At 34.9% G+C, this 22,020-nt stretch overlaps 1 protein-coding gene across 7 annotated transcripts in view; it reads left to right on the top strand.

The window, feature by feature from the left end:
* Pde6 (phosphodiesterase 6) overlaps positions 1-22,020 on the top strand; it is an 840,004-nt gene that overhangs the window by 667,967 nt on the left and 150,017 nt on the right. For all 7 annotated transcript variants that reach the window (XM_069822899.1, XM_069822895.1, XM_069822898.1 and 4 more), the window contains 2 exons: positions 9,842-9,931; positions 18,283-18,426. In XM_069822899.1, coding sequence (XP_069679000.1) covers positions 9,842-9,931; positions 18,283-18,426 — 234 coding nt within the window. The remainder of the gene's footprint in view (positions 1-9,841; positions 9,932-18,282; positions 18,427-22,020) is intronic.

Here is a 22,020-nt window from a genome sequence, read left to right as displayed (position 1 = left end):
TGGAGGGACCTGAGTTCGAGTACAGTGAACTGTCTCTGAAGTTCTGTGGTTTGAGATACTGTGAACTCGAGTGACTGAGCTAGAAGAACTGTGAACTAAGAACTGATAGTTCTGATTTGTAAATAGTGCTTCGTAAATATTAGTTAAGATTAACAGTTCATTGTTGTTCGTAATAGTCCAAGTAAATTGTCATTGCCGTCAGTGGAGTGCTATAACGAATACTGTGTTGAATGAAAATTCTATTGTTGACGCGAGCGTTTAATGTGAATTGTAGAAAGGAATTATTGTTGGAAGAATAAAATCCTATTGTTGAGTTGAAATAAAATTTACAATATTATTTTATACAAATTTTATATAGTCCTTATTAAAATACTTTCTTCTCACAAATGTTTAATTAAAATACAAAACTGTATAACTTCTTCTCTATCTTAATATTAAATTATTGTTGCTATTTCATTGTACTCTTGGCTCCACAAGTAAAGAACCCTGGCCTCACACCACTCCTGCACAGATGACAGTGATTGACAGGCCAGTTAGGGGAAGCTGTTGCCACGTTTGCTCTTGGCTGGACTCTTTAAATGTATTTTCTTTTGCAACTGGTTGGATTATTTCAAAAATGGAAAATTCACAACACAGCATTCTCGGCGGTCTCCTGGCGGTATCTTTGTCCACAGTTTCACTAATTGTGGGAGCGTGTCAGTCAGATTTATGGCTTCCTGAACCCAACCCTGCAACGAAGGTTCTTTACTTGTGAAACCAAGAGTAGCTCTTATCTTACTACACTGTCTAGTTTAATCTCTGTTCATCTTGTAATTAATAATATTTTCGAACTCTGAGACCCAACGAGACCGCTGCTCAATCAGCTTTCAAATTTATTAAAATTAATATATCCCCTGGTATTCCCTTATAGGTATACATTATTAAATTAGTTTATTTGATTAGTATTTTGCATTTTATCTTATCTAATTGTTAGTATTTCATCTGCATGAATATCAAAGGTCAAAGTTACAAAAAGGTCGGAAAACTACAGTTGCTAAACATAGATCAAGATAGATTGATAAATAACTTAAGTAAATTCATTACGTATAACTAACACAAGTTAATAAAAGGAATAATTACAAAGTAACAATACCTTCCGAATAAGCAAAGCTCAGAAAATTTTGTAGAGCAAACCTGCAGGCTTTTCTTTCTGCAAGGAACTTTACAATGTTACATTCATTCGGATCAATTTTCTGCACATTTAATCACTTCCCTGATTAACCCGAGTTAACTCGGGTTGCTAACTTGTGTCAAAATTTATTAACCCGAGTTGACTCGTCTGAGTCCCATTTTCGCTGCTAAGGATTATATCCCGAATATATACGTTTCCATTCTTTCGTTAACCTTTTCCTCACTAAATGGCTACAAGAAGTTAGTGATATTGCTATATCTGGTGGTGTTTTTTGTACTTCTTCCTTGCTAGTGGAATAATTCTATGCTCATAAGCATTCACACACAGTAGTAAGTAGATGCTAGTTAGTTTTGGCGTTTTCTGTTTGTGTTTAGTGTTTTTGTGCTGTTTTGTGTAAAGATAGATCAAGTTAGTGATTCCGAAACTTGTGATCAGGAATATATTCCTGTAGAAGATTAGGAAATGAAACATCGGTATCAGAAGACGAAGTTATAGACCAACAAACAAATTCAGATCAGTTGATGTCGCGTCTTTTCGACAGTGGTTTGAATAGAAGACATCTGGCACCATTTCTTCTGCACCTCCGAGGTCCCCATTCCCTGAAATTTTAACATTGTTTCTGATAACGATAATTGTAAATTTTTTAAATTATTCTTCAATAATGACCACGTCAACATTATATTCGAGGAGACGATTCGGCCTGCTAATAAGTGTTCACAGAATGCTGAAAATAATTCGTGGCGGCCTACTACAGACTCTGAAATACGTGTACTTTTGGGCATAGCGATACTGCAGAACATTATTCACAAACCTGAAGAACAGATGTAATGGTACAAATATTCAATGATGCTACGCCATTCTTCCCAAAACGCTCTCATATAGGAGAGCAGATACTACTGTCCGGAATGCAATGTGCCACTGTGGGTAATACCCTGCTTTCGAGTCTATCACACGACAAGCAACATTTAACGCCTTGATAACAGCACTGGTATTGCACCTCATAAATTAATCCATAAAAAGACGTAAGTTGGTAAATAGTTCAGGAGAAAATCAAAGTGGGACAACTACCAGAGCTGCAATCAAGGTGCACGAGATAACTCAGGATAATAATTCAGGTATGAATGTATGCCTATTTCATAGTAATTTTTAGGTATGTAAGAAAATTAGTGATGTACAGTGATTCTGCATATTAAATGACCTCTTTACGAAAATAAAAAAAATATGACACTTTTTTTCACAAAACTGGTAAAATATATAGTAAGGGAAGAGGTTAAAGGACAAAACTAAAATTCTTTCAGTCATTCATTTTCATAATTCACTGCTCTCTTAAATTGACTGAACATATTGGGAATTAAATCATTGTCTCCCACAAAACACTCTATGAAATATTCTATATGTATGTATGTATTTATTTACACTGCAAGTGGGCAAGCACCCGGTGGCAGTGGTATATACAATATTAACAATACACAATAAAATGATAACCAATACAAAACAGTTTTTATCCCGAAGGGGAAGCAAAGCGAGCAAAATTACATTACACTGTTTTGTTTGAAATAGCTCAAAGAATAACCCCCAGAAGTTAATTACGTCACTTCCGGTTCAGCCTGTATAGTGATGATAGCTTCAGAAGGTAACATTTTTCATAAAGAACCTGTGTGCGGAAACGTGCTGTTTACCCATTAATGAAAGAATGATGTGAATAATGTCTCCGCGTTTTCCTCCTGTACAAGTACAACCTTTTGACACTTCTGTTGGTTGGGTGGCCTAACGTTCAGGCGTTTGTGATTAGCAAAATGGCATTCATATACAGAAACTACTGTAGTAGAAGAGATAGCCTCTGTTTGTTTGTTTCCTATTACCATTCCTATGTTTGTAACACGAAGCTAAGGAACGAACCGGAGTATATAATATAATATATAAATTTAGTACAATATGGAGACAGTTGATTTTGCATGTATGTTTATATGTATTTATTCACATTGCAAATGGGTAAATACTCGGTGGCAGTGGCAACTAATTACACTCAATAATGACAATTAATAATAAATACAATTAATAAAGAATTAGTAATAATAATAAATAATAACAATAGTATAATAATATTAACAACAAACATTCTAAATTAAATGAAGAACGATCACTTAAAATAACATTTAAAGTAAATCTAATTTGTATCTTAACCCTAAGTTCGAACAAAAACCCAAGAGTATGATACAGGGACATCATTTTAATTTTACTAACATTGTTAATATTAACTTGGCTATACCTCTGGATCAACGCCGTTTGCTACCCCCTTGCACGACTGGAGTTCGATGATACTGGGTAAAACACAAACAAATCACTTTACTAGAAGGAGGGAAGAAAAGTAGTTCGTCCGTTTACGTAAACTAGGAAATATCGCAATTTTGAGTTCGATAATCAAAATGCAGTACTGTATTTAGAATAAGTGTTACTCACGAACTGAGTTATCCAAGCGGACGTATTCATTATGCAGTGTATATTATACTGTCTACAGCACATTAACGTACAATATAGAGAATGAAGTTAAATTGAAAAATAATCATAATATGGATATTTAAACACATTTTTTTAAAATGCTGGCCGTTCATTTCGATACAGACTTCAGTTCTAATGTGCATATTATCGCACTACATACTATTGTACCTAATCCCAATTACCAGTTTCGTTCTTCGTACCAGTAACTCATGTTGAAATAATTCTGTACCTGCTCTATAAAAGAGTACCTTACGTATTGTAAATTCATTCTTCACTTCTACCCGATCCGAAAAGATAAAATTACTCAGACATAGGCTACTATCTACTGTCCGTCCAAGTGGTTATGTCGTAGGTTCGTAGAAAGGGAGGAAATCATGTGACAGTTAATTACTTAACGAGGCCCTTTTATTTAAGCTATTTTAAATAGTTATATAATATTACGTAGATGTCCAATTCTTAACAGAAATTAATGTTCTCAGAAAAGAGCTAAGACAGCCAGCCACTAGCTGGCGAATAAAAGCTGGTGCGGGAAACCGGGATACGACTTAGGCAAATGGACGACAGTAGCCTACCTGTGCGAAAATGATTCAATATTGAAAGCTCTTTCGTCACTGGAAAACGCGAACATATTTTTGGAACGTACTGTTTACTGTGACCGTAAGGCTACTATGACTGTATATGCGGTCTTGGATCTGTGTGGAGGACGGCTGAACTTCATTAGTAGAAAGAGTGGGAGTGAAGTACATTAAAAAACTCAGGTACAATAAAAATTGAAGTAAAAATAAAATGATGTCCCTGTATGTTCATATCTACACAAGTACCTTTCAACACTACACTCATTTTCGTTATCAACTCACTCACTGCACTGGAACTACGACATATTTTACTGATACTATCCTGATTTCACTAACACTTCAAAAACATTTCACTGTTCAATTACTTTGTTCTACCACTATAAACTATAAAACTTCACTGACACAACACACTTCACTGACACAACACACTTCACTGACACAACACACTTCAACACTGATACAACACTTCAATAACAAAATGTCAATTACACCCTTTAAATAGTGTGCATAATATACTGCCGTCTATTAGTAAGGTCCTTAAGCCTATTTTTAAATACATATTTGGTTATTGGTAAAGCCTTTAGTAAGTCTGCAGGTAAAGCATTCGTCCCTGATAGTAAAATTGAGAAAAGAAAACTTTGCAGTGTCCGCTCTCTATCTTCTTTCCCTCCTATGCTTAGGATAGAATCATTTATTTATTTTTTATTTATTTTATTGGGTTATTTTACGACGCTGTATCAACATCTAGGTTATTTAGCGTCTGAATGAGATGAAGGTGATAATGCCAGTGAAATGAGTCCGGGGTCCAGCACCGAAAGTTACCCAGCATTTGCTTTTATTGGGTTGAGGGAAAACCCCGGAAAAAACCTCAACCAGGTAACTTGCCCCGACCGGGATTCGAACCCGGGCCACCTGGTTTCGCGGCCAGACGCGCTGACCTTTACTCCACAGGTGTGGACAAAATCATTTACGACATCATTACAAATATATAACTATAAACTTATTCGTAAACGAAACTTTAACAGATCTAGACAACAGGTGGGAGAAACATTTTGTAGTTGAACAAAATTTTGTCAAACCGGAACAGGCCAGGATCCCTAATCCGTGCAGATGATGATGATGATGATGATGATGATGATGATGATGATGATTGTGTTGATGGTGATAGATTTATTTAAACCGACGTAAATTAAACCGAAGTTCACGTTCCTGAAATAGTAAAAATTAATGTCAGAAAACCTTACGTTTTAAGTCTGATATTTTAGTCTTGAATTTAATAATTTCATTTTCGATGTATTATTAATTCCCCTACATTTGCACAGGACATTATTTTTCAGGAATTAAGAAACATTGTGCCTTTATAAAATAAATTATCTACAGTAATATCACAACTGCTGATAGATTTTCAGTAATTTAATTGCGCTTAAGGAATGTTTCTTATGATTGTAATTGAAGAGTCCACTGCAAGAATGATGGATGTCACTTTCTTGTCGAAAATGAACCAAGACTGTCAATGCATAGCTTAAGACATATAGAATGTACATAGAGAGTTATATGGCATTAACACTGATAGTCATTGTCCGGTAATGATCGGAAAATCGCAGTTAAGCTTTGAGCGCTAAGCATTTCAAACTTTCAATTGCTTCTCCTGCAAAAATGTATTCCAAATGACATCCATCATTCTTGCAGTGGACTCTTCAATTATTTCGAGATCGCCGAAGAAGAATGACAAAAATCACGAATTAAAAAAATTAAATGACCAGTAAAAACTGTGTTGCACGTGTGAAATTTGACTAGATCATTCCTATGCGAACACCTAAATCCTGCTGCATGAATGCATTCAAATGTTTTTCCTGTGGAATCAGAGATTATAAATACAGATCAGACTCCTGGAGTAACGAAAATCATGGATAAACGTTTGAGGTTGCCTATAATATCAGAACACTTCACTGTGGGATATATTTTGTTTATTTATATTTCAAAATGTTATATTTACGGTACTGTGAATTCATTTTCGTTCGTTTAAAATCCTCCATATAACTTTATTTATTTTTCATTTTCACATCCAATTCTCGCAAGGTTTGTTTTATCGATTCGTACTAACAGCTAGTAAATTCAAGAACAATAATCTAATCGAAAGCAGAGATGAGAGAAATAGGAAGCTCCTTGAAATAAAATAAATTAACATAGGATGAAATACTGTAGATATAGATTTCAGCACTATGCTCCTATCAGTATAGTACGGTTCTCATTGGTTACTTGCGTAGCAATAAAGTTGTTCATTGGTTAAGAGACGTTAGCTTGGAATTATTACATTTAGTGCTACTGCTGAATTAGCCGTGAAGAAGAAAGTCTATAAATATGCTCATCTTTTAGACAATTATATCTTTGTCCCATTTGCTGTGGAGACCTTCGGTCCTTGGAGTCATGACGCTAAAGTTTTGGTATCTCAAATCGGACAAATTTTGATCTCCATTACTGGTGATCGCCGTTGCACTACTTATTTGCGTCAACGGTTAAGTATTGCTATTCAACGCGGTAATGCAATGAGCGTTTTGGGTACTCTTCCAGAGTCCAGCCCTTTGGACGAACTTTTTCTCCTGTAAAATTTTTTATCTCTATGTAAATGTTTATATTTAGTTTTTATATATGTGTAATTGTAACGGTGAAAATATTGTTAATCAAATTATTTTTTATTTATTTTTTTTTCATAAGTGTATATCATTTTTGGGAGTGTTTTTTATAAGTAATTTTATGAGGTTGTTATTGATATGCTGATAAATTATTGTCTTTAGTCTAAATATGAAATTTTCGTCTAATATATATCTCGAAAGTTTATTGCTACTTTCTTTTTTCTGCTATTCGTACGTCTTTTGTCAGTAGCTGTCGTTGCTAGGTGATATCCAGCAAGGCTTTATGACTATTGCATTTTATAACTTTTATGACTTTGTTACCACATGAGACATCTTTTCAACCTTGAGAGACTTCTTTCTAGAAAGTGGGTGTCATTTGGCGACCTGTGATTTTTTTTTCGCTATGATTGCTACGGTGCTGCTTCCTACTGTGACAAAGGACACTATATCACAACTCATTGAAGTCGACCTGTGGCAAAACTCATATCGGCAGCCTCAAATGCTTCGGTCGTCACTGTGTGATCCTCAAGGTCGTTAAGACTTTGTTACAGTCTACTTTCCTCTTTGTCTCACTATCTTTGTCTTCCTTTTTACTCTTTTTTGTCTCTATCGAAGTTCTGGTTGAAATTATATCGTTATGATGGAAAATGTATAACATGTTTGATCTCACAGTGGCGTTTTCCGCTACAAAGTAACGGTTAGCATTTCTAACCGAGAAATGAGCGGACTTGGGTTCAAATCCTGGTTGGGGAAAGTTACCTAGTTGATGTTTTTTCCGAAATTTTCCCTGAACTAATTAAAGCAGAATTTCTGGATAACATTCGCGGTTGGACCTTGGACTCATTTCGTCACAATATTACACTTCCCTTTCATGACCATCTCCGTTTCTTTCCCGTCCGATGTAGAGTACGCTACTGGTCGCCAATGAACTTGGATCCCGTGATATGTGGTCATTAGTTGCTGATGGTAGTACTATACACCATGAGCGGGGTTGAGGGACCAGTGGTGATACCTAGGTAGAAAGGTAAACGAGATTCTTGAGGATGTAAGGGAGTTCGGAGGCGGGAATCAGTAGACGGGGGGACCTTAGCAAATGCACACTATTCCATTTCGGGTAGTACAATGGGCTCACCCAAGCGACTTACAAGCGAGGGCAGCGTAGAGTTAACAAATACAAACAATTAAAAATAAATGTAAATGTACTTATTATATCTTTCTTTCCTGATCTTTACCTCAATCCCTTCGTAACACCTTTAAGACTAGTCCATAGTAAACCGGAAACGCAAATGAGAACAGAAATAATATTAAAATAAAATACATTTATTTCAACATTATTTCCGTTCTCGTTCTCGTTGTCGTTCCCGGTTTATTGTGAACCAACATTTAGTTATTTTTTCCTTCTAAATCTATAATCATACATCAATTATTCATAGATTTCAAAAAGGCATATGACTCGGTTAAGAGAGAAGTTTTATATGATATTCTCATTGAATTTGGTATTCCCAAGAAACTAGTTCGATTAATTAAAATGTGTCTCAGTGAAACGTACAATAGATTCCGTATAGGTCAGTTTCTGTCAGATGCGTTTCCAATTCACTGTGGGCTAAAGCAAGGAGATGCACTATCACCTTTGCTTTTTAACTTTGCTTTAGGGTATGCCATTAGGGAAGTCCAGGATAACTGAGAGGCTTTGGAATTGAAAGGGTTACATTAGCTGCTTGTCTATGTGGATGACGTGAATTTGTTAGGAAAAAATCCACAAATGATTAGAGAAAATATGGGAATTTTACTGGAAGCAAGTAAAGAGATAGGTTTGGAAGTAAATCCCGAAAAGACAAAGTATATGATTATGTCTCGTGACCAGAATATTGTACGAAATGGAAATGTAAAAATTGTAAATTTATCCTTTAAAGAGGTGGAAACATTCAAACACCTGGGAGCAACAGTAAAAAGTGTAAATGACACTCGGGAGGAAATTAAACGCAGAATAAATATGGGAAATGCCTGTTATTATTCGGTTGAAAAGCTTTTATCATCCAGTCTGCTGTCAAAATATCTGAAAGTCAGAATTTATAAAACAGTTATATTACCGGTTGTTCTTTATGGTTGTGAAACTTGGACTCTAACTTTGAGAGAGGAACATAGGTTAAGGATATCTGAGAATAGGGTTCTTAGGAAAATATTTGGGGCTAAGAGAGAGATGAAGTTACAGGAGAATGGAGAAAGTTACACAACACAGAACTGCACCCATTGTATTCTTCACCTGACATAATTAGGAACATTAAATCCAGACGTTTGAGATGGGCAGGACATGCAGCACGTATGGGCGAATCCAGAAGTGCATATAGAATGTTAGTTGGGAGGCTGAAGGGAAAAAGACCTTTGAGGAGGCGGAGACGTAGATGGGAAGATAATATTAAAATTGATTTTAGGGAGGTGGAATGTGATGATAGAGACTGGATTAATCTTATGCAAATCTAGTCTTTCAGGTAAGGCTCCCTGTAAAGCATAATTTCAAGGGAAAAATTGTTCCGGGGCCGGGTATCGATCCCGGGACCTCTGGTTGAACGTACCAGCGCTCTTCCCAAATTATTCAAATTATTCAAATTATTGGATTAATCTTGCTCAGGATAGGGACCAATGGCGGGCTTATGTGAGGGCGGCAATGAACCTTCGGGTTCCTTAAAAGCCAGTAAGTAAGTAAGTAAGTAAGTAAATCTATGATCATTGTTAACAGTCAAAGTAAATTATAATCTTTAATTTCAACTCGTAAAATAATCTACTGCCTATTAAATCATTTCGGAAGTAATTTTCTCTTTTATTGAAACATTTGACGGTGCGCTTCGTACCCTTATGTCATTGATTGAAGTACAATAATAAGTTTTCTCAAAGAACGCCACCAATTACACAATCCTTTTAGTAGTACAATGGATGAATGAACACATTTCTCTCTGTCTTTGCAGGTGTTCCAGCGGTACTTAACGTTCTGTGGGATCGGCATTCAGAATGCGCAGCTCTTTGAAATGTCTGTGCTGGAGTTCCGCAGGAACCAGGTGAGTGCTGACTTGCTTCGAAAGTCTTTCTTTTGTTCAGAAAATTACTCTTACCCGTAGAAAGCGCCTTGCCTAACTGCAATCCAATATTCCCATTATTCTGTTGAACAATGGAGTTTCTGAATTGTGCAACTTCTCGGCAACTTATCATGATATTTTAGTCTATTACTTAAAATTGCTGTACCTCGTCAATGGAATACAAGTCCTTTGAAATGTACTGAAGTTGTTCTTTTCAAGAAGGAGTGAACGTAACCTTATTTTTCAGAAGAAAGAAAAAGTGTAGTCGCTATTCTTCCACAGGTAATTATTGATTTCGTCCAAAGTTTCAAAATAATGTGCTATTACTAAGTCTATAGTACTTATTCATTGAATCATGATAGATGAATTACATATTTTCGTAAAATAGATTCGGAAACCAGAGATGAAAAAGTTTTATGTGATCCGATATAAGGTAGGTGTCCCTGATACGGCCATGGTAAGTTTTGAGAATTTTTCTAGCCGCCATTTTGCAAAAAATGTAAACCACTTTCTTCTTACTCGTTCTCAGTCTAATGGACTTTCTTAAAACAATTTCCTTTCCCCATAAAAATAGCTTTAATTGTCCAAAAAGTCTACCTAGTGGCCATATCAGGAACATGTGCACATGATATGGTTACCCTTGTTCCATGTTCTACAAATCGTGATCGTTTTCAGTTTGGTAGCGCAGTTGTGTTAAAATTAAATAATTTTGGTGTAAAATGAATAAAAATGACACTTAATAATGATTTTTATAATTCAAAAGTGTAGTCAAAATAGGTTTTTCCATAAAAAGAAATTAAGTTGTTTTTCTTAAAATACAAAATTTTTGCGTAATCCCAGCTATAAGGCATGTAAATTTGTCAGGTGAAAAAATAAAAGTGAAATGAACTTGATATGGCCGTGGTGCATTTGATATGGCCATATCAGGAGCAGGTAAGCTTTCACGAAAATCGTTTGATTATGAACAACTCGTAAAAGAAACGCCATAAACTACAACACTAATTAACAGAACATTAAAAACTGAATGGAGTACGATGGTTTTCATGAAACAAGTCTTTGAAAAACATGCATAAAACAAAGGTGACTTACCAGAGAAAAATAAGAAGAGGTCACATGAAAACCGCAAAACAGGCAACTGACGCCATATTGCTCAACCTGACTGGATGGAAAAGGATCAAGTGACATACCAGGATGCCCTTTCATTGCATGCTGCTGCAATTTAGCGGATTTTTTGGTTAACTAACTCACAATAGGGGGGTGGTCATATCAGGAACATGACCATAACAGGAGCACCCACCTTACAACACAAAACCTTTCTTAACCTCAGTCACAGCTTTTTAACTGTGAGAAAAATTCACGTATGGAACTTGAAGAGAATATATCTGCTGTCTTCAAAGACAGTTGAGGTTATAAATTTAACATTTATTATATCACTAGAGCTTTATAATTCAAACCCTTTCCTTGTCATGCCTCAATAATTATATTCATCCATGTTGAATATTTCGTACACTACTTTTAACACTTGAATATAAATAATTGATTAAATGGCGATCTTACTCGTGTTAATTATGTAAGCATGTGCGGCTTACAGCTGTTTCGGTGCTACTTGACACCATCCTCAGAGTCTTCTGTGTCTCGGCGTCATCTCAATTTCGCTGCCTGTTGTGTGGGTGCGTTCGTGTGATGAAGAGTTGTGTCAAATAGTGTGTGTGTTCTGAAATTGATCTGTGTGTTGAGAATTTGATCAGGGTGTGTTTTAGTGTGTCTGTATGTTTCATATTGTTCTAGTGTGTTGAGTTTTTGGTTTTTGGGTTGTATGTGTAGGATTTCCAAGTCTGTATTTATGTTATTGTATGTATGGTTAGCATTAGTTATGTGTTCGGCATATGTAGATGTATTGTGTCCTCTGGTTATTGCTTTAATGTGTTCTTTGTATCGAGTATGGAATGATCTGCCTATCTGTCCAATGTAGAAACTGTTGCAACTATTGCATGTGAGTTTGCATACACCTGTGTGGTTGTATTTATTTGTTTGTGTTGTTTCTGTGTTGAGATGTCTTTGTAGTGTGTTTTCTGTTCTGTATGCTATGTTGTATTTCTGTTTTCTGAATAAGGATGCGATCTTGTGTGTGTTTTTGTTTTCGTATGTTAGTGTGATGTATTTCTTGTGTTCTTGTGTTTGTGTTGTGTTTTGTGTTTTTGTGTTTGTTGAGTTTTTGTTTTGTCTTCCTTATGATGTTGTCTATTATGTTTGGGTTGTACATATACCGAACACATAACTAATGCCAGCCATACATACAATAACATAAGTACAGACATGGAAATCCTACATATACAACCCAAAAACCAAAAACTCAACACACTAGAACAATATGAAATATACAGACACACTAAAACACACCCTAATCAAATTCTCAACACACTGATCAATTTCAGAACACACACACTATTTGACACAACTCTTCATCACACGAACGCACCCACGCAACAGGCAGCGAAGTTGAGATGACGCCGAGACACAGAAGGCTCTGAGGATGGTGTGAAGTAGCACCGAAACAGCTGTAAGCCGCACATGCTTACATAATTAACACAGGACATATGTCCTGTTCTTAAGAGTATCTGACATATAGCTGTTTGAAACTCACGGACGTTAGTCTGAAGTCCTTCATCAGCATTCACATGCGGACGCAACCAAAACGACATTAGGCTGTAGTATCTTGTATCTTGTACAATAATGAAAATTGGTATATGTAAAACACCGTCCTTCTGCTATATTAAAAAATATTTTTACGATTAAAAGAAATATTTAAATATTGTTTTACAAATTCAAAATGGCGGCAGTTCACTCTGCAGTGATGAAGCGTTTTCCTCATAACTCATAAACTTGTTAACGTTTTCATGTTCTCTCTCTTTTATTTTATTACTGAAACTCATGTTTACAATATCATGCTCTTTCAACTACATTCCTTAATAAATAATAAATTTTTATGTTGTATTAGAAGAAAGCACTGATACTTGACCATTTTTTAAATTAATTTATTTTTGTCAGACAATCTATCTTGCATCATTTTGTAGATATAACATGCATAAATACAGACAAAAAATTTCATCACAGAATGTTGGATATTTATTTATTTATTTATTTATTTATTTATTTATTTATTTATTTATTTATTTATTTATTTATTTATTTATTTATTTATTTATTTATTTATTTACTTACTTACTTACTTTATTTATTTACTTGTTTGTTTATTTATTTATTTATTTATTTATTTATTTATTTATTTATTTATTTATTCTGGTGTAGTTAAGGCCATCAGGCCTTCTCTTCCACAACACCAGGAATACAAATACAATAATAGAAATAAACAGAAAAAAATACACTATATACAAAATAAAGCTACACAATAAATAAAGAGAGAGTCTTTTAGTTATGAGAGAAATGTTTCATCACTGCACAGTGAAATGAATTTAGAAAAAAAAAATGTAAATAATTTATTTTTAATCGTAATTTTTTTTTCATATAGCAGAAGGACAGTGTTTTACACATACTAATTTTAATTATCGTACAAGATGCAGTAATGGAGTAAAAAAATGTTGAATATTTCCAAAATGTTACTGCTGTAAGTTGTACCTAACCCTTAAGTCAATACCCTGACTCAGAATATTTTAAAATAGTCAAGTTAAGTGAGGACATTAGTAGGTATAACTTCAACTAGTATTGAAGTGTTACAATAAGTTCAAACGCCAGTACATAACATCACGCTGAAATTAACTTCTCTTTCCTGTGCGAAACTTTCTATGTACTTCGCAAGGAAATGTAAAGATTCAACACTTTTTTCATTAAAATTTCCTTCAGTTTGAAATAGGGACAATAGAGAGCCATAAAGCCCAGAAACTTTCCACAGTTACAAGAAATATATATATATGTTCCATAATTTTTTATGTGAACAGTATTTTATGTATTTGTTGCTAGTAACAGGTGGTGAGAGAAAGTTAAAAGTTTTCTAACACATAGGGAAAGTCATAAACCAACAGACATAAAACTTCGACGCATGCCTCACGAAGTGTAAGAATTTCTGCAGTACCGCCTATCATTTAAAGTTTCATTTGTTACAACACGTATTATTAAAGTAAGGACGATAGGTTAACTATAATAGTAATATGCTTTACAAGAGCGGTATGTTGAAGTTTTCATGTTCGAGGAAAAGTTTGAAAAAGCGAAACGTAGTTGAGCTTTTTTAATTTCCGAGAATTGAAAGAAAACATACCGCTCGTGTATCGTACATTATTTTGTGCGAAGATCGTTTATTACATACCTGAAAGAGGAATTTCTAATTAGTTGCAATGAAATCTCCATCTTGGTTTCTGTTCAATGACGGCAAATTTGCAAAACAAAAATATCTATCTTCAACATTGTTGCTTTAAAATGTTTTCTGTGTTTACTATACTCCAGCAGGCCGTGATATACGTCTGTCTTTTTTTTCTCCCAGTCTATGATGAGTCTGAAATCTTGTTGATTTTTTCACGGCTTCCTTAATGTTACTTGCATCACGAATGCAGTAACTTTAGTGGAGTTGTAGAGTTTACTTAATTTTTGCAAATATTTAAAAACAATAATTAACATTGCAATTTAGGCGAAATTGCAGTGGTAAATTTCCAATTTATAATTATTACTATATTGAACGTCTCTAAAAATAATATGTTAAAAGCCTAAAGCAGTAAAATCAATATGTCACTTAAGCGGTAAGAAGAGGAAAATTGTTATGTGTGTTAGGTTGGGAATACTGAATGTTGAATTTTAGACTTTCCGCGGATTGGTTTTGCGCGGAAACCAAGCAAATACGCACGATCTCGCACAAAAGTTATAAATCAACTGCGTAATTTGTTCCCTAGCAACGAATTATCTCCCATTCTAATCATGGCCGTATGAGTATTCATCAGCTTAATAATTTCATAAGAATTGAGATCGTTTCAAGCCAATAAGATAGACGATGCAATAAAAACTGAAGGAAGAATAAATTTCCATAGTAACCGTCCTGTATTGAGGTTTGCCATATCCAAACGCAGTCAATTCCACAGAGATCTATTATATTACTATATCTCTCAGGTAACATTCACACAAAGACAGGATGGAGCAGTTGGCTGTCTATTTTGAGATTGGAACTCTCGATCTTTGAGGGGCTTCCAATTTAATTTCCGCAGTTTCCTTCATTGCTCTATCTAGCGGAAATTTCGTCTGTACACTTAGCGCTGAACTAACATTCAGAGTCTTTGTTCTAGAGATGATGGCAATTTTATCCACTGTGGGAAAATTTGTTCACTTCATTCTGTGATGTGATTTACCTCTTTCCGTTCAGTCTGCGAGCAATCAAGCCACTATGGGACACCCCGTTGGGTGCAGTGCATGTGTGGTCGCAGTGCTCGGAGGTGTAGTTCAATCACACGGGCACCTTCAATAAATACTCCTTAGGGTGTAATAAACACTTCGACTGAGAGATAAGGGCGACAATAGATAATAGAGTAGTATACGGACTGACATTTCTTATTTCTGTACTACAGTATGTATTTATTCACACTCAAATGGGTAAATACCCGGTGGCAGTAGTAACTAATTACACTCAGTAATGACAATTAATAATAAACACAATTAATAAAAATTAATAATAATACTGATAACAATAATTAATACTAATAAATAATAATAATAATAATAATAATAATAATAATAATAATAATAATAATAATAAAGTAAAGTAAAAAGTAAGTCCATTGCGCTACAGCCCATGAAGGTCCAAGACCGACCAGCCGGCTGCTGGCCGAAGCAGAGGTGGATGATCATCCAGCCAGTATGAAGTTATCGTGTGGTTAGCACGATGTCCCCCCCAGCGGTTATAATGGTTTGCGAAACCAGATTTTCGCTACCTATCGTAGCTCCCCAAGTGCATCACGATGCTGGGTGGGCACCGATCCCATACACTGGCCGAAATTTCATGAGAAAATTTCTTCTCCCACTAGGACTCGAACCAGCGCGCATTCCGTAACGCGAGTCCTAGACAGGATGCCTTAGACCGCGATAATAAAATTAACATGGAGCATCCTAAATTAAATGTAGCACGATCACTTAAAATAACATTTAAAGTAAGTCTAATTTGTATCTTAACCGTAAGTTCGAACTAAAACCCACCAGTATATATTCATACATGCATATGTACCTTTGAGCACTACACACATTTTGCTGTCAACTCACTCACTGCACTGGAACTACGACACGTTCAAAGTTTTCGCCATTTTCAGTTCGATGAATAACTTTCAATTTTCATTTCATGTTTAAAAACGCCCGTTTGACAGACACCTCTTACCGTCTGTGATGTGCTCGGTGCCAGTGCCAGTGCCAGTGCCTGAACTGAACTGAATTGGCATCATCATTGTTTACGAAGCCATGGTACACTTACAACCATTGGAGTCCTATTGTATTCGGGGGCTAATACTTGTTTCTGGGGTGTGAATGGTTGAGACCCTATCAAAGGCGATAATATTTAAAAAAAAGTCTATTTCTACTTGAATATGATAATCAGGGAAAGGAAGTTCATACCCCAAAAACGTGAAGAATATGTATGCATTTATGCCGTAAAAATAGATAAATAAGCTACAAATATGCATTATCAGTCTGACATTATTTTAACAGAATAATAAGGTATAGGTAACTTTCGTTTAGTCTATGGATTTTGAAGTGCTTGCCTCATTGCCGAATGCTCCATTTATGCTGTTACAGTTCACAACTAAGCAGTGACGTATGTTTTCTGTTGTCATTCTTCGCCTGTTGTCTCTCAGCATAGCTTTGTAGCGCGAAAAACTTCGTTGTACGTCACAAGAAGTAAGAGGGGCTTGCACAAAGCTGTGAACTGTTCTATAGAAAATTTTGTTGGTTTCTGGGGTGTTTTTCCTTTGACAATATCTTGAATTTCTTTAAGTTGATAATAGCCAGGGTTTTTCGAAAGAATATTTGCTGTTTTCTCGTTCACTTTATCTCCTACATTTCTTGGAACTGATGTTAAACTGGATATTGTTCTATCAAAATCTGCTAAAGACTGCAGTGAAGGAATACCAATTGTTAACTTGAGAGGCTCCCTATGAGGGCGTCATCGTTACGTTCAAAATTCATAAACACAAATTAGTCGTGTTTACGAGGTTACATATTTTAAAAAATTAGGGAAAGACAAATAAACTTACATAATATGTAGTTTTCCTGCATAAATGTTAAAATATGATGCTTTTATAAATAAAGGCAAAATATGCACTTTTATCTTATAATATGAAAGTCAATGTGGCTATGTATATTGTATGTATATACTCTGTACAAATCTACACGCTTTGACCGATATTTGTCAAAGTTTCCACATTTAACCTTCATAACCAGGAGAAGAACATAGACTACATTAAAATCGGACAAATGGACGTTAAATTAATTAAAAAGATAAAAAATAAAAATAAATACAATGAAACATTGATGTATAATATTAAAATGCAGTCTTATACAGTCAATTGTTCTTTATTATTGTCTGTTGTATTCAACATCGACTTCCATGAGGCCATGGAAAAATAACACGACCTGAAATAAGATTGTTGATACATCATGAAGGCCAAAATCTAGACAATCTAGATTGTGTGACTGTAGCCTGCATATATTTTCGTTTTGGTTTTACTTTGTTTATAGTTTGATTTTCTATTATTTTATTCGTATTTCTGGCGGTGTGGAAGAAGGCCTAATGACCTTAACTACATCAGAATATAAATAAATAAACAAAAAAACAAATAAATAAATAAACCAAAACAAATAAACATATATTAAAAACAGTTGAACGTAATGCACATGACGAAATGTTTTCTTTTCGATGCCTGATCTACAGGTGTTAAAATTGAGTTAACCCTGGCAGGCATTTGGCTAAGAAGTTCATTAATTGAAGTACGTGAACGCTATAGAAAGATTCATTTTTTAGGGATGAGGAAAGCTTAGTAAAGAGAATTCGTTTTGGTTGTCTATAGTTGGATTTCTGAGATTTCTGAAAAGCCTAACCACCAGTTTAATTAATAATTGAAGCAGAAAGGAAAACACAGGCAACGACGGGTGATTTCAGCTAGCGCACAATAAAAGTAATATCATTGTATTCAGAAATATGTAGATAATCTTTCAGCATATTCACACAACGATAGAGAACAAATATGCAAATGCATGAACTTCCTTTCCCTAATGATAATATACGTTAACGTGATGAAGGGATAAACATTTGGTCCAGAGAGTATGATCAATATATTGTATTCTTTTTTCAGATCCTGCTGAACCTGGCGCGCAGCATATTCGAAGAGCAGAATAACCTGGAGTGTCTAGTCACCAAAATCATGACGGAAGCCCGTGACCTCCTCAAGTGTGAGCGCTGCGCCGTGTTCCTGCTGGACACAGAATGCTGCGAAGCGGTGAGTTGCGTCCCAATTACCCTTGTTTTCGTTTTTTTTTTTCTTGAAGTGAGAAAATCCTTCTTAGTAGTGAATTCAAATCGTGAATATGAACGAAATTGCACGCAAAATACACGCGATATATCCGAAAAGTATCCAGCCATATATCATTAAAAGTAGCATACCAAAGACAGTGACGTCATAATTCCCTTCAAAGTATTGTCCGTACACATATTTCTTCGTTTCAAAAGTGTGCAAAGTCTAGGGTGACCAATTCTCCCGTATTTTCCGGGAACTCCCGTATCTGAGTTAGTATTTTTGGATCCTCCTGGCTCCCGTATTGATGTCCTAATTCTTCCGTATTTTTATTTATCAGCCATTACCAGCAGTTTTTAGTGTAATCTAATAGTAATACCCGCTAAATATAATGAATACATTTTATATTTCCACGCTCACGGATGTAGACTGGACACGGCATTGTACAGCACAGCTGCACGCATTGAAGTGTGGAAAAATAAAATTTATTCTTGGTTATTTAACGACGCTGTATCAACTACGAGGTTATTTAGCGTCGATGGAATTGGTGATAGCGAGATGATATTTGGCGACATGAGGTCGAGGATTCGTCATAGGTTACCTGACATTTGCCTTACGGTTGAGCAAAATCTCGGAAAAAAGCCAACCAGGTTATCAGCCCAAGAGGGAATCGAACCCGCGCCCAAGCGCAACTCCGGATCGGCAGACCGAGCTACCCCGGTGGCTGTGATAAAATGTATGCAGTGCATATTTGGATATAAAATGGCATTAATATCGATAGTTTAGTTGGCACCAATCAATACAATTCAGTTCCGGTAATCCTGTAATCTTTGGTGTTATTATATGTACATATGATTGTAAAGAGTTTTTTTTAATTTTCATAGCAAGATATAAATGGCACTCGGGAGGATATTAAACGCAGAATAAATATGGGAAATGCGTGTTATTATTCGGTTGAGAAGCTCTTATCATCCAGTCTGCTGTCCAAAAATCTGAAAGTTAGAATTTATAAAACAGTTATATTACCGGTTGTTCTGTATGGTTGTGAAACTTGGACTCTCACTCTGAGAGAGGAACATAGGTTAAGGGTGTTTGAGAATAAGGTGCTTAGGAAAATATTTGGGGCTCAGCGGGATGAAGTTACAGGAGAATGGAGAAAGTTACACAAAACACAACTGCACGCATTGTATTCTTCACCTGACATAATTAGGAACTTAAAATCCAGACGTTTGAGATGGGCAGGGCATGTAGCACGTATGGGCGAATCCAGAAATGCATATAGAGTGTTAGTTGGGAGACCGGAGGGAAAAAGACCTTTAGGGAGGCCGAGACGTAGATGGGAGGATAATATTAAAATGGATTTGAGGGAGGTGGGGTATGATGATAGAGACTGGATTAATCTTGCACAAGATAGGGACCGCTGGCGGGCTTATGTGAGGGCGGCAATGAACCTTCGGGTTCCTTAAAAGCCATTTGTAAGTAAGTAAGCAAGATAAAATAAATTAAATATTCCTTTTTAGTGGGTTATTTTACGACTTATCAATTACTGTGGTTACCTAACATCTCAATGATTTGAAGGTGATAATAACAGCGAAATGAGTCCAGGATCCATCGCCGAAAGTTACCCAGCATTTGCTCTTAATGGGTTGAGGGAAAGCTTCTGAAAAACCCTAACCATATAACTTGTGGGCAATTACATGTTCTGCAGCATATTGTTGACACATATATAGGTACGTTAAAACTGAGGAAAATTGTATTTTTAAATATTATTGTACTCAATGTTGTAAATTGGATCATATTTGTATTAAAATTAAATTGATAGTTTTATATTAAATATAGAAACTTTTCCATCAATGGAGCACGAGCATATGCTCATTTCGGGTATTTATTCATATGTATTCAATTCAAATGTAAATTGTAAATAAATTGTAAATGAATCCAGGCTCCACAACCCAAAAAATTGCGCTAAAATCACATATTAAATATAATAGAAACAAAGATACATTTAAAAAATGTATACATAAAGAACATGCTTGTTTGTTTTAGTAATTTGTATCTTAATACAAGGGGGGCCGTGTTAAAACAGTTGCTGAATCGCTGGTCTGTAGTTTTTGTATCAGATGAACTTGGAAATGATTAATGTGAAGCGTTTTTTTAACGTGTGAAAGCTTAAAAAAATATTCAACTTTATTGTAATTTATTACAAAAAGTTTCATTTGTTGAACAAATGGATGTGAATAATAAATGCAAGGATTATAAAGACAAAAATATTTAATTTAATAGGTAGTCTAATTGTAAAGTTTGTGTTATTAATTTCCAAATGAATCCAATTTTCACTGTAATGACTTATTTTTTTATTCATTACAATTCCAGACAACTCATTTGCGTAGAATTGATGTGTGAATCGTTTCGACTATCAGTGGCATTGTTGTACCAAGACTAGGCCTCATGGAATGAGGAAGCGATTATGAATTAGTTAACGAGAAGGCTATGTCTTTTTAAATTTAAATGCAGTATGTATGGAGATTAAAATAGTTAATTTAACGGTCTAGTTCTAAAGTTTAAGGGTGCTATTAATTTCTAAATTAATCCAATTCACTGTAATGATATAGTAGTTTTATTCATTACAGTTCCAAACAACTCATTGGCATCATATTGATGTGTGAATTGTTTCGACTATCGATTGCATTGTTGTACCAAGAATAGGCCTCATGGAATGAGTAAGCGATTATTAAGTAGTTAACGAGAAGGCTTCGCCTTTTAAAAATTTAAATGCGGGGAGTTTGAAGAAGGAAATGGAAGAATGGAAGTAATTATCAAACTTTTATGAATTTAAAATCTCAAACATACTTACAAGTCCAACCATGCACACAATAACAATGACGAACATAGTAAATCTTTCTATGAATCCCTGCCATTTTTTATTTTCCCTTCATGTTTACAAGAATGAGATGTAACATTCCGATCCCAATATAACGGACGTAAGTCGACAAAATAGTTTCGTTACCGGTAGAAATCGCCTTTCACTAGCGTCACAACTGTTTGTATGACTTTTCGTAGAATTGTATATATTTTGTATATATTTTAATGGAGTAATTTATATTATTCCTGCGTTTTCTTAAGTATTTTACATTTTAGCTTAATTGTTTATATTATATTATGTTTTAATTTAATCACTGTCATTTTGGAGTAAGCCTAGGTAATGTATTTTTAGTTAGTTTTTTTAGTCTGGGTTACAGTTTAGATTAATTATTGTAATATTGCATTTCATTCTATATATAAGAAGTGATTTTAGTGCTTCAACAACCAAATTTCTTGGTTTGCATATTAATAATACATTAAATTGGAAAAATCATATCAAAGAAATAAATAATCCCCAAACTTAGCTCAGCATGCTTCGCAATTAGGTCGTTACAACAATTTCTAAACAGCAGTATCTTAAAGACAATATATTTTGCCTATTTTCATTCCATTATGTCCTACGGAATAATATTTTGGGGAAATTCTACAGATAGTAAAAATATATTCTTATTACAAAAAAGAGCCATTAGAATAATAGTTGGAGCAAAGGCTAGAGAA

The sequence above is a fragment of the Periplaneta americana genome, chromosome 4 (assembly GCF_040183065.1).
Source record: "Periplaneta americana isolate PAMFEO1 chromosome 4, P.americana_PAMFEO1_priV1, whole genome shotgun sequence".
Lineage (NCBI taxonomy): Eukaryota > Metazoa > Arthropoda > Insecta > Blattodea > Blattidae > Periplaneta > Periplaneta americana.
The sequence above is the reverse complement of the archived record's forward strand: the minus strand, read 5'-3'. Positions and strand labels throughout refer to the sequence as shown.